This window comes from Astyanax mexicanus, chromosome 19, assembly GCF_023375975.1.
Source record: "Astyanax mexicanus isolate ESR-SI-001 chromosome 19, AstMex3_surface, whole genome shotgun sequence".
Taxonomy (NCBI): Eukaryota; Metazoa; Chordata; class Actinopteri; order Characiformes; family Acestrorhamphidae; genus Astyanax; species Astyanax mexicanus.
The window spans coordinates 9,695,308-9,709,744 of record NC_064426.1 but is presented as its reverse complement, the minus strand read 5'-3'; the positions used below and the strand labels follow the sequence as shown (position 1 = coordinate 9,709,744).

The 14,437-nt window shown below is 37.3% G+C and overlaps 1 protein-coding gene across 1 annotated transcript; it reads right to left on the bottom strand.

Moving 5' to 3' along the window:
* Positions 1–555: 555 nt before the first annotated feature.
* On the bottom strand, positions 556–11,882 carry aldh3b1 (aldehyde dehydrogenase 3 family, member B1). The gene is made up of 10 exons (XM_022671786.2): positions 11,618–11,882; positions 8,851–9,022; positions 8,541–8,651; positions 7,935–8,055; positions 5,871–5,956; positions 5,363–5,444; positions 4,058–4,450; positions 2,490–2,656; positions 2,291–2,390; positions 556–1,126 (listed from the first exon to the last, which is right to left on the bottom strand). The coding sequence occupies exons 2-10, from the start codon at positions 9,010–9,012 to the stop codon at positions 927–929; spliced, it is 1,422 nt and encodes a 473-aa protein (XP_022527507.2). The 5' UTR covers positions 9,013–9,022; positions 11,618–11,882; the 3' UTR covers positions 556–926.
* Between the last annotated feature and the right edge of the window lie 2,555 nt (positions 11,883–14,437).

Genomic DNA, 14,437 nt, shown 5'->3' with positions numbered 1-14,437 from the left:
AACTCACTAATGCTCTTGTTGCTGAAGGCCATCAAATCTAGTAGAAAGTCTTCTCCTGGCAGTATAGAGAGTTACTTCAACAGATGCAAAATAAACTCTGTTTAATACCTTTGATTTTGGGAGAAACAATAAACAGGTAGGTGTCTCAATACGTTTGTCCATACAGTGTAGCACCAAGAAAGAGTTCCACCATTGTTTCAGATCAAAGGGTGTCCAATCCTATCCACTAAGTGTCAGTGTGGCTGACCATTTTAATTACAATTATTTCCATTATTTGAAGACTAACAAATAAAACAAATAAAATCAGTTGTACTGCTGGTTGTTTAAAAGGAAAACCTGCAGGAAATCTAAACATTTCACAGATAGCATTAGATACACCTTTGCTGTACAATATTTCCTTTTTTTCCTTGTTTCTGTGATTTAGTCTAGTTTAAGACATATATTAATGTTTTACATTTTTGTTAACAAAGAAGGACCAGCAGAATATCTCGGTATTTTAGTATGCCTTAGAAAAAAATAAAGAACACTTCAAAATTTGGTAGAAAAATTATTTGTAATTTATGACCATGTGAAATTACATCTTCTCAGAATTGATTTTCACGTTCAAACAAATACCTCACAGCAAAATCAGAGTCATGTCAAATCTCTTCAAAACACAAATGTGCTACCGGTATTTGTAAAACTGTTAATCTATGAATGTATTAGACTTTGGCCAGCTAAAGTCTGCCCTCTAGTAGAGAAGTAGTGTATCTATTAAAAAAAAAAAGTTTATGAAAAATGTAATCCTAGTTCAATACCACAGTCATTAATCTGTAACAAACCACTGCAACTTAAAGCCTTTTAGGCCTTACTTCCCTGAGGCATTTCTATCTCTACAGTGAGAGCCTCATTTTCAGTACAGGTTTACACAAAACAAAGCAAACCTCTCACAACACTGAGCATTCTCCCCAGCCCTTCTTCTTAGCTGTGGTGGCCCAGCGTAGCCAACTCAGGTTACTTTCTTTGTATGGTGGGTAGCGTAGAGCACCAATGCGCTCCAGGCCCCATCCCCGGAACATACATCCACGTCTGTGACTGAACGTCTCAAAGGTCCAGCGTCCATGATAACTGCCCATCCCGCTGGCACCTGAACAACAACCAAAAAAAAATTGGAATATATTTAATAGTGTGTCACATGCTTAAAGAAATAGTTTAAAAATAAGTTTTCCTTAAGCACACTCAACACAGGCTACAGATTTGCTACGAATCTTAACATGGCTTCTTTAGTTTTATGCTAAAGCTATGAAGCTATCGAACCTTTTTTAAAACCAAAATCCAGTAGCTTCAACACAAGAAATCTGTTTCTATTGTTTTCAATAATTTTTACTAATACTATTATTTAAGTTATGTTAATACTCTTCCCACTGTGTATGGTCTATATCACTTTATACCCCTAAAAGCATATGGTCTACTATGGTCACATGACTTTACCTGGTCCATGGGGACTAAGGACTAAGACTTAATATAAGACTTTAGATTTAAACTGTGTATATCCTGTCAGGGCATGGAATCAAAACATAACCTTTAAAGGTGTCCTCTGAAGGTGTGTGTCCTGGATTCTTACGCATTGCCATTGTTCCTGCTCCCAACAGGACTTCAACAGAATTTCAAGAACTGACTTCACTTGCTGCCTAGAGTTTAGATCTTGCTAGTTGTAATGTTCTGGCTAGTTGGGATATAAGCATTTTTATTTACCGATTATCCCACCCGATCAGCTGTATTCTCCCTATCACTAGTGATGCCCCAACACCAAGAGGGCGAAGACTAGTACATGCCTCCTCTGATACATGTGAAGCCAGCTATCGCCTCTTTTCAAACTGCTGCTGATGAAGCATTACCGAGTAGCATGACAGCGCAATCGGAGGAAACCGCAGCGACTGTGCTCTTATACTCAGCCAACAGACTCCTTGTGCTTACATGCTTACAGACAGTGATGTGGGGAAAGAGTGCCAAGTGTGCTCTCTGAGTGCTCTCTGCCTGCAACATGACTTTTTAACATTTATTTATAAGTTATCTGACCAGAGGAGGATAGGTCCCATACATGTGAGCTATGTTTCCTCCCAAGGTTTCTTCCTTCTGCAGCTCTGAGGTAGTTTTTCATTGCCTCTGTGCTCACTGTGGCTTCTGTGTTGTATGTTTATTGTTTTGTCTGATTCTCTGAGATACTACCACAGTTTTGTAAAGCTGCTTTGTTGACAACATCAGTTGTAAAAAATGTTTTGATTCAAAAACACACTGGTGGTGTACTCACCCACTCCTCCAAAAGGCAAACCAGGAAGAGTCATGTGAACGATTCCATCATTAGAGCAAAACCCTCCACTGCTGGTTCTTTCCAACACTGTGGTCACAATCTTCGAAAAGAAAGAAACATCAAAGATGCATCACCTCTACTCTTACTTTAAGTAAAGGTAAATTGTTTTGGTTGGCATTGTTCTTGTTTGGCTTTGTACCTGAGGCTCGTCAGAAAAGGCATAAAGAGCCAGAGGCTTCTCTCTCTGGTTGATGAAGTTAATGCCCTGCTCCAGAGACTCTATGGTGATGATGGGCAGAATAGGGCCGAATATTTCCTCCTGCATCAGAGCGTCTGATTCCTGCAAATCAATAATCACTGTCGGAGCTGGAGAAAGGGAAGAGGACAGGCTGGTGAATGGGTATAGTAGTAAAGCCTAAAGGTTTTGTATGATGAACACATGTACAGTTGCAAAAAAAAAGTATGTGAACCCTTTGGGATTACTTGTATTTATGCATAAATTGGTCATTAAATGTGTTCTGATCTTCATCTAAGTCACAATAATAGACAAACACAGTCCGCTTAAAGTCCCTGAAAATTATCAGGGGTGCCCAAACATTTTCATACCACTGTATTATTTATTTGGCACACACCAGTTTTGAGTTTGCTGTTCTTAAGAAGCACTGCTTGATGTAACTCTTGCCTCACACAAAAAAGCTCTCAGAAGACCTACATTCAAGAATTGTTGACCTGCACGAAGCTGGAAAGGGTTACAAAAGTATCTAAAAGCCTTGATGTTCATGTGTCCTCAGTAGGACAGACCTACAGGTCTACAAATGGAGAAAGTTTAGCACTGTTGCTACTCTCACTAGGCGTGGTAAAGTCCTGTAAAGATGACTGCAAGAGCACAGTGCAGAATGATCAATGAGCTGAAGAAGGATCCTAGAGTGTCAGATAAGACTTACAGAAAGGGTCAATGGGCGTATGTGTACTGTGTTACAATAATTAGTGCTAAGTATATGCAAATCAATAAATTGACAAGGGTGCCCAAGTTTATGCACCTGCCTAATTTTGTTTAAAGAATTATTGCACACTTTCTGTAAATCCTATAAACGTCATTTCACTTCTTAAATAGAAATGTGTTCATCTGATATATGATATATTTAACTGAAATTGCTGATCTGAAAAAACAATGATTTTTAAAGGAAAGGGGTGCCCAAACATTTTCATACCACTGTGTTTGGCACACCTACAAGAGTTTTCAAAAAGCTCAGTTTTTAGTAGGGTTTGGTGTCACCACTAATTTCCTGAGTTCTGATTCACGGCCTCAATGTTATTTGATTTCCAATTCGATTCAATGTCAATACATTGAGGGATATTTTGGTTATAATTATAGGTTTTGTTAGAATATGAAAAGAGAACTTAAAGAATTTTCAGAGAATAAATGTTGTAATTGTATATAGAGCACTCATCCTACGATTATTAAAATTATTAGTCAGTAATTACACTCCAGCCATACTTAAACGATATGCAGGATACATTTGGATGCATGGAAAAAACAATACCTGGTCATGTGAGATGGGTAACAGATTTATGCACACATAGGTAAAGGAGGCCAATTGATTAGGTGTGTTGTACCCTCACACTTTTTCCTCAAATATCTTGTTTTTTATTTATTTATTATTAATATCATCCTGAACATTTTATTTTTTACTAATAAGCACATAGTTTATAAATCATCATATTAATTAATTAATTAATGAACTACTTTTCTACATGTTTACTCACCGAAGTATTTCTCCTCTTTATCTATCTCTCCTCCAATGACCACTTTCCCCTCAGACTTGCCCAGAAGATCAATCAGTCTGTCCCAGTGTCTGTCTGTTACGATGCGGCCATAATCTACACTTTTCTGAATCTGAGAGCCATAAAACTCCTCTATAGCCTGAGTGATTGCAGGCAGGAGTGCGTCCCGCATCTCCACCGTGCACAGGACATAGTCTGGGGCCACACAGCTTTGACCTGCGTTGAAGTATTTGGCCCACACCAGCCTTTTGGCTGCGGCTTTGATGTCCAGGCGGCCGTAAATGAGGCATGGACACTTTCCCCCTAGCTCCAGAGTGACCGGGGTCAGGTGCACCGCGGCTGCCTGGAGGATGCTCCGGGCCACTGCCTGGGAACCTGCAGAAGGATTGTTGGTTTATTTTGAGTGTTATTTTACAGTTACATTTAGTCTGACAAAGGTAAATACCATATACATTTCTGATTGGTTTAAAGTGACATGTTGAAGTGGCCTCCTACCATTCTTTCAGCATTTGTCTGAATCAGAAAAGAAAGTACAGCTTCAATTTCAAAAAAGAACTTTGCTTTTGGAGTACTAAACGGGAAAACTGCCTTACTGACAAGATGAAATGCTACAACACATTGACACATGAGGCAGAAAGAAGAAAGCAGACAATAATCAGAGAAAATGAAATAATGGACATTTATGACAGCTGTGGATTGTCCAGCCCTGTGTATAGAGCACAGAAAGCAAAAACTTCACCTCTACTACATTCTTCCTACTCGGTGCAAAAGGGCCTTTCTGTTTTTGATTGTTACCCCTGGGTTGTGTCTTGAATAAACCTTCTGTCCTTAAATTTAAAAAAGATTTTGCTAATGATGCTCTTGATTTGTTTTGTCCACTGAGGTCACACTTGAATATAGAACTGTTTATCACATTACTGTCCAATTACTTTTGTGCCTGGAAAATTGTAAGACTGGGTAAAAATTACTGTTACTAAACGACTTATACAATATATTTGTATATATAATTTCAAATCAAGTTGGTGAACAGGTGCAAAATCTCAAAAATGATCACCATCCAAATATTAATGGTAAATATCAACAGCATTTATGTCTTTCTTCTAGTATAGACACAGTTTTCTTTGTTTTTCTGTATGTAGGCTCACAAAAAAGCTATGTTCAGTTCTGTCTTATATGTTCACAAATGAACATTCTAATAGAAGAAATGGTTAAACTGTCCATCTCTAACACATAGAGGCAGAAGTATTTCATACAGGGTCGTTAACCTGAAGAGCTGGTGATGCATACCCGTGTAGAAGATATGATCAAATCTGTTCTCTAAAAGCTGCTTAGTTTCCTCTGCTCCTCCACACATAACTGCAAAGCATTCCTGCAATTCCACACAGTAAACAGACAAGGTTCAAGTAGCAAGCAGTAGAGGTGCATATTGTTTTGTTTGTTCCTAATCATTCAAACTATTTACTCCTCAGCTGAAGATGACCAGTAGGGTTTTCTTCTATTTCTTAGCAAGAGGTTGCAATAGGCATCCCTGACTTCTGTAAATCAACGATCATCCTTCTCAGATCTGCACAGAGATCCTTGTACTGTTCCACTGCATCGTGCATCAGTTAATCTAGTGAGTGCTGTCACTCAGACCTTTTTTGAATGTGGGCCTGAGCTTTCAGAATCACTGAACTATCCATCTAATCTAATTATAATCTGAAGAACTTGAAAAAAAATTACATTCTTCCAGGTACTGCAAACCAGTTTATAAAGACTGTTGCAAGAAGTTTTAAAGGCTTTAGTACTGCATTACCTGAGAGAGATATCTGGGTATGAGGTCTGCAAGAAGTTTCTCAGTCGCTGCACTGATCTCTGATGGTTTCATAAGAGCACAGTTTCCTAAAGGACAGAAAATCAGAGTATATACTGAAAAGTATATAGAGTATATAGACATGTTTTAAATCAGCCTGACCTAGTCAACATAAATTCATAAAATCAAAGAATGTGGACTCATTTAAAGTAGTGACCATGCTGTTATGTGCAGTCGGTAGATTTAAAACATTCACCCAAACATACATACCTCTTCCCTTACTATTTTGTGGAGTGAAACCAACACCAAAACATCCTTTTACAGAGAACCAGACACATCAAGTGTTAACTGGCTAACCTAAGAGTCTTAAAAGTATCCACTGTGTCCACTGCATCAAAGCTTTTAAGCCATTTCTCGTATATATATATATATATATATATATATATATATATATATATATATATATATATATATATATATATATATACATACATACACACACACACACACACACACACACATACACTGCTCAAAAAAACAAAGGGAACACTTAAACAACTCAATGACACTCCAAGTCAACCACACTTCTGTGAAATCAACCTGTCCAGTTAAGAAGCAACACTGATTGTGAATCAATTTCACCTGCTGTTGTGCAAATGGAACAGACAACAGGTAGGAATGAGAGGCAATTGGCAAGAAAACCCCTGTAAAGGAGAGTTTCTGCAGGTGGAGACCAAAGACCTTTTCTCTGTTCTTGTCCTTTCTGGCAGACTTTTGCATTTTGTCAGGACTCTACAACCCACAGAAGTGGCTCAGGTAGTGCAGCTCATCCAGGATGGCACATTAACGCGAGCTGTGGCAAGAAGGTTTGCTGTGTCTGTCAGCACAGTTTCCAGAACATGGAGCAGATACCAGGAGACAGGCCAGAACACCAGGAGATGTGGAGGGGGCCGTAGGAGGGCAACAATCCAGCAGCAGGACCGCTACCTCCTATTATTTGTTTATTATTATTATTATTTGTGGGTAGCATCTTTTGCCTAAAGCACAGAGGGTGTTTAGTACCACTCATTCAAAGACTTTCTATGAACTTTGATTTAATGTGAGAATTCCAACACTAACCAATGCCTGTAAGGCAATGCCAAATTAAGTTCTTTAAAATCAAATTTTACATTATCAATATTAGATGTAATGCTACCATAAATTAATCCTTATTCAAAGTCCTCTGCCATCTGTTTCATGTTCAGTTTTAGGATTATCTTGGGATACATCAACAACAACTAATGAAACACTTTGGCTAGTGTAACTTTTATTTTTTAAAAATTATATATACATATAAGAAATGCAGTTCCCAACCAGTCTCAGTCCTAGCAGCTCACAAAATATTCAACACATTAGAAACACATTTTTATTAGGAACACCCTGCTCATGCAGCTGTCTAATCAGCCAATCACATTTCAAATGTGTAGTGCATTAAATTATGCAGATATGATCCAGCAGTTTCAGGTAATAATCACAACAATCAGATAAGGATAAAAATGTGATATCATTGTTTTTGAGCATGGTATGATTGCTGGTGCCACACAGTCTGGTTTTGAGTCATTTAAGAATGGCTAATCTCCTGGGAACAGTTTCTAGAGTTTATTCAGGATGGTGTAAGAACCCAGGCACAGGTTCACCTAAACTAGACATAGTTTTAGTTTTAGTCTGATTAATCTGGATAGCTGCTTCATGTTTATGAACTGTGTGCTGCTGTCAACTTAAAGCAATGTTGTCAACATCTTTTGAAATCAATGGAACCACTGACTAATGCTGTTTTGTGGGCAACAGGAGGCCTTACTCAGTATTAGTATATGCTTCTTTATAAAGTGGTCAGTATGTGTATATAATCAAAGATATGAAGACACATGGCCATCATACCTACTGTATATGTGCTTGTTGGACATCTCTTTAACATTTGGAGTTAGTCCACTAACCTAAATTTGAGTCAAGTCAACTAATGGGGGTTTTTACACTGTTTCACACAATCATTTCCACTAATTTTTCTTTACTATATTGTAAATGGCCCACCTGCGGCAATAGCACCGATGAGAGGCAACAAAATGAGCTGGAGAGGATAGTTCCATGCACCTATGATCAAAACCACCCCTAATGGCTCTCTGCGGACAAAACAGTCATCCAGCTTTGTTGCCTGAAACAAAAGAGAAAGAATGATTAAGAGACAGACCAGAACATCTTTAATATTTTAAGTAATAACAGGTCATCTTGTGACTCATTATTGAGATACACTGATATGCTGTACATCTATGTAAGTGTATGTGTGACTAACGTCTGTGCTTAAAGAACACCAACCTTATAACATTTTATAACAATATGTGTAATCAGGTCTATTTAATTGGATTAAGTGCATCAAGTTTTGAAAAAAATAATGTACTCAGTACAAGATATTATTTATGTGGCAGTTTTAAAAATCTGATATAACTGAGGCTAATTGAAAATGTCTGTTTCAAATAAAGCAAATAAAATAAAAAATACTGTGCAATAAATATTATCTGGAAAATGTTTTCAAATATTGTGATGTATTTTTTATTAATATAAATGGAAATGTGGTAATACCTTGTTGTACTCTTTTTGTCCCCACCAACCCCTGTATAAAAAGAAATACATAAACCTTACCAAATTTGTCCCCACATAGTTGGGCTGCATCCAGCTGTGTAGGTTGTTGATGGCAAAGCAAACATCGTTGACAACCAGGTCAATTTCTGACAGCACAGCCTCAAACTTGGGCTTCAGAAGAGTGAAAGAGAGAGAGTAGACTTACTAAAATCGGAAAACAGTAATGCATTAATACATTATTGCTGCTGGACTGTGTTTAATACTTTAATACTTAATAGAAAACGAAAATGAATATGAATCCCTGAAATCTACATTAATTTTCCAGGATTTTAGACATAAAATCATAAAAAAATGGGTCCTTTATGTGTACCTTTGCAAGATCTTTGTGCATTGCCTCCAGGATTTGTGTTTCATTTTCCTCCAGCAGAGAGAGCAGAGCCTTCAGCTGGGTCAGACGGAAATGCTGAGGAATTGTCACACCAGACCTGAATGCAGCCCGAAGCCTTTCTATCACCTTCTTCTGACTTTCCATTTCTAACACACTTATGAGAGGAGAGGGGAGAGAAAGAGAGCAGTTGAAGCAGAAGCAGATTTTAGATTTCAACACAAGATGGCGCAAGTGTGTGTGTTTTGGCAGCCATCACTTACTTGGATTGATGGATTTGTACTTTTCAGAGTATACTGTTCAGAATGTTTCTTCCCTTTCAGCTGTTCAGTGTGTCCAATACAGCCTCAGCTTTTTATTTGTCTGATAGATGTGAAACCTAACATGGTCTTCTGTTGTTTAGCCCATCTACCTGGATTAGCCCATCAATACTGGACAAGTATGGTATCTCACAAGTATCTCACACAATTTTTTTACACCCTCATATTTTTGTAAATATTTTATTATATCTTGTAATGGGACAACACTAAAATATGGCAATGTAATCAGTGTACAGCTTGTATAACAGTGTAAATTTGCTGTGCCCTCAAAATAACAGACAGCCAATAATGCCTTTTTTGGGCATGAAGTTCACAAGAGTTCACAGGTTGCCACTGGAATCCTCTTCCACTCCTCCATGAGGCTGCCTGAGACTCCCACCACCATGCTTGACTGTAAAATAAGTTTATCTTGGTCTTATCAGACCACAGGACATCAACAGTGTGGCTATTTTCACTTAGGAGTATACTCACTTTTGTTGCCAGCAGTTTCAGACATTAATGGCTGTATGTTGAGTTATTTTGAGGGAACAGCAAATTTACACTTATACAATCGTACAGCTTGACTACTTTATATTGTATCAAAGTGTCATATCTTCAGTGTTTTCCCATGAAAAAAATATAATAAAATATTTTTTAAAATGTGAGTTGTGTACTCACTTCTGTGCAATACTGTATATAGTGAGATGCTTTTCTGCTCATTACAACTGTACAGAGTGGTTATCTGAGTTACTGTAGGCTTTCTGACAGCTTCAACCAACCAGTCTGACTATTGTCATCAATAAGGCATTTTCATCTGTTTTTATTGCATCATTCTGAGTAACTCTATAGTATGTTGTGCTGGAAATCCCAGAAGATCAGCAGTTCTAAAAATACTCAAACCAGCCACACTCAGACACCATCAGTCACACTCAAAATCACTGAGATCACATTTCTCCGCATTTTGTTGATTTTGTGCACTGCACTGTTGACACACAAATGCTGATTAAAAAAACTGCTGGAAAACTAGTTTTTTTTTTTTTTTTTTTTACTAATAATGTTCTTGGTGATAGTACAAAAAAACACAAAAATCAAAAGTGAGGCATGTGACTCATGAAAACTATCAAATGGATAAAACATGGGTTTGGGCTCTGAGTGATTTTGTACATTTTACTGGGCACATATGCCTTCCCAAATGAGCTTCATTTTTACAGCCCGCCTTAATCTGACATGTGTCCCATCTATCCCCCATGTGCAGTTTACACACCAGATTTGATCCATGTTCCACCACTGACATCCATAGTGGGGTTAACATGGAACCCATGGGCAAAACTTTAAGGTTAACAATTGGACTGACCATTTGGCCTCCAAAAGGGCATGTTATCTGGGTACAGTCAGTGAATTAGAAATGAAGGGCTTAAAAGTATAGAACATCAAGTATTATAGTCCAATATGTTCAGCTTTATCTGCTCCAAGGAGCCCTATACTATTGTTTACATTTGTTTACACTCTACATTAACTAATAAGCTGTGTATCTGTGTGCACATACAGCTCTGGAAAAAAATAAGGGACCACTTAAAAATTATGAGTTTCTTTCATTTTACCAAGTTGAAAACCTCTGGAATATAATCAAGAGGAAGATGGATGATCACAAGCCATTAAACCAAACTGAACCGCTTGACGTCTTGCACCAGGAGTGGCATAAAGTTATCCAAAAGCAGTATGTAAGACTGGTGGAGGAGAACATGCCAAGATGCATGAAAACTGTGATTAAAAACCAGGGTTTTTCCACCAAATATAAATTTCAGAACTGTTAAAACTTTATGCATATGAACTTGTTTTCTTTGCATTATTTGAGTTCTGAAAGCTCTGCATCTTTTTTGCTATTTCAGCTAGTTCTCATTTTCTGCAAATAAAGGTTCTAAATGGCAATATTTTTACTTCGAATTTGGGAGAAATGTTGTCTGTAGTTTATAGAATAAAACACCAATGTTCATTTTACACACACATATACCAATATATATATATATATATATATATATATATATATATATATATATATATATATTAATGTGTGTCAGAAATGGGTGCAACATTTTAGAAGTTAGCTGAATGCATTATTTAAAGATGGTTTCCAAACGTAATTTGACCAATTTGATAGCTAGTGTAGGCAATCATTTAGCCTGTGAATGGGCTTTAGTTCACTGTCAAACACCATCCTCTCAAATATGCAAATATCACCGGTCCTCATGTAAACCTGCCATTCTCCCAGCAATACCACCTTAAACAGAGCTAAACAGAGAGCACACCTTAAGAATAGGAGCATTAGCTGCTCGCTGTTTACTGAAACTCAGCTAAACTACTTAGCTAACTTGTTCAAATCGTTCATTCTGTGTTAATAACCCGCAGTCCGTGTAGTGAAAGCTCTCTACACGCTGAGAAAACGCTAAACTCACCTGTTCTGTTTACGGATCCTGTCAGAAACCCCTCTCTCTGCTAACTTCAGTCCAGCTGCAAGAGGCGAGTCAGTTCCGGGTGCTCCCTCAGAGAAAAATGAAGCTAATCGGGTTTGGCTTCTGTCGTAGGGAAGGATTATCAGAGCCTACAGGAAAAACCCGTTGTTTGTAGGAATAAGGGGCAGAACGAGGAGAGTAAAGCAGCTTCAGCATTAGCCCCCAGAAAGGCTAATCTCCTGCCTCCCACCTAAAAACACTGCTGACAGGAACTCAGAACTGGTTTAGATGGTGACCAGCTTAACATTTATTTTTATTTTTATTTTTTATTTTAATAAGGAAATGTACAAATCAAGAAAGGGAGCAAAAATGTACATAAAATGTGAGAGCAAAAAACAATTAGGCATGACGAAAGCACAAGTTAAGTTTCACAAAATTAAAAAAGCAAGGACTTTAATATTATAGAATGCATTTTTTAGTATTTCTATTTATTCTCTTAAAGTGTCCTAGTGACTTGAAAAAATTGGCAAAATCGTGTATAAACAGAGTGAACGAGGGAGTTATGGCTTTCCACTTGTGTATATGATATTTAACCAAAATGATAACAAGGTTAACTAAATCTGAAATGTCTTTATTCAAGTTATCCATATGGTAAATTATGTCATTATACGTAAAATTAGGTATATCAGTAATTTTAATTGACAGCCAATTACAGATGTCAGACCAAAATAGCTTACTATAATAACATTTAACAAATAAATGTTCTATAGATTCTGTCTCTCCAGAGCAAAAAGTACAGGGACCCGTCTGAATTTTTAATCTTTTATATTATATAAGGCTAGAGTACACTGCTGTTACAATTTTATAATGGGTTTCTTTAGCTTTTGGAGTAATAGGACAAGATAAATAAAAACTAAAAGCTTGTCTTCTCAAAGATGCCTCTATATTTACCCTTACATAGCATGAGTTAAAGTCACCAAAAATACATTGTTTGAAAACCATACTAACTAGCCTATTTTCACATTTTTAATCCAGCAGGTTAACATCACCAACCTTCAAGGAAGAAAGGGAAGGTACAACAGAAGAGAATTTAATACTATTTTGAATTAGTTGGCAGCTTAACTATCTCAGAGTATGTTTTTATCTGACCCTAATGGTGTAGCTGGTCCACTAGCATAACCGACCTCACCTAGTCAGCATGACCATACTGGTTGACCAGTATAACCACAGTAACCCAGTTGTCTAGCATGACCAGAACTTGTCAACTAACGTGTCCAACACAATAAACCAATATGATCAAATTTGTTGACCAAAACACTAATGCTGTCAATTCACTACATGCCTTTAAAAATACTCTGAAAAGACTTTAAACAGTCTGACACTCTCTCACATTTTAAAGACTAGTCACAGACTTTTTACTCAGACATTTCACTTGCTACGATTTTGCAAAGACTAGGGATCTTACAGGGTCACCATTTGCAAGATTGCAACTAGATTCTTTCTGAGATTATTTCCCATCATGCTTCTGGTGTAATTTACAACAAAGATTGTTGACCAGCATCCCTAAGTTAGTCAACCATGCTGGTGCTCCAGTATGACCAGCTGTTAAAACAAACAAACCAATATGGCCAGCTTTTGACCACTTAAATGGTGTTCAGCCTAAAAGTTCTGCCCCCTCTCTTCACCTTATGGCATGTCCTGAAACTAGCTTTACTACAATGCTTGACCAGCCTACCTGTTTGACCAAAACTTGTCAACCAATGTTGCCAACTTATATGACAACCTAGTCGACCTTTATGACAAAGTTTGAAGGCATGACCAAGCTGTGTGACCTGTCTCACCAATGCAACCAACATAACCAAGATTGTTGAGCAGCCTGACTATGCTCATTCACCAATATATACAGCTTATTGCCAAGTTGGTACTTTACCATAGTTAATCATTCTAACCAGCTTGATGACCAGTATGAACACACTATAACCAGTGTTACCAAGTTGGTTGAAAAACATGACCACAGTGCTTGTCATACAATTAGGGCTGTTTAGCCAGTGTGACAAAACCACCAGCTTGGTCAAGCTAAAATAAAAAAAACATATTTGTTTAAGCGCTAAATCTTTTTAACCACCTTGACCATATAGACCAGCTTAGAACAGACAAAGCTGGTCTTGAGTTAGAATGTTTAGCAGACCTGTGCAGTGTACAGCTAAAGCACTTCCTCTGATTCACATCTTTGAGATGGATAAAATAATAAACGGTCTGCAAACCAGAGTCAACAACATCATGTTCAGACACGCAAGTCATGAATCAGCAACTGGCCTAACAGAAACTCTTTCACAATTCAAAATTCAAGACATTTGTTACCAAATAAGAGAAAAGAATAGTAAAGTTTTTTTTACACAACAATGATTTAATACTACAAATGCTGAGTTCAGAAACAAATACCTTAAAATTTCTTCTTCTTTTGGAAAATGAGGAATACTTGTAGGCATATGAACATTTATATGTCTAACATGTCTTATATGTCTAATTACAATTATTTTAGTTATTCTACAAGCATGATACAGTACTCTTATATAGAAATAGTTCGGTTTAATAAGGTTTGGCCACGTTTTAATATATTGCTGAAACACAGTTTCTAGTGCCCAAAAAAATACTGAGGCCACAAACTAATATGTTATGACTTGATCTTAATATATCATCTTGTTGGTTGGCTAGATTTTCTCAAGACCATAATCAGGACTGTCAGGCATGGAGGTTGAAAGCCACTTTGCCCCCTCGAGTCTAACATGACATGACTAAAGATAAACCTACAAGTTTCTACAA

Excerpts from the sequence above, each read along its gene's own strand:
- aldh3b1 (XM_022671786.2), bottom strand. The coding sequence starts at position 9,012 with ATGGAAAGTCAGAAGAAGGTGATAGAAAGGCTTCGGGCTGCATTCAGG. Across the intron at positions 5,957-7,934 it reads CATCGGTGCTATTGCCGCAG|GAAACTGTGCTCTTATGAAA; the intron begins GTGGGCCATTTA and ends TCTGTCCTTTAG. Across the intron at positions 2,657-4,057 it reads TAAAGAGGAGAAATACTTCG|CTCCGACAGTGATTATTGAT; the intron begins GTGAGTAAACAT and ends CCCTTTCTCCAG.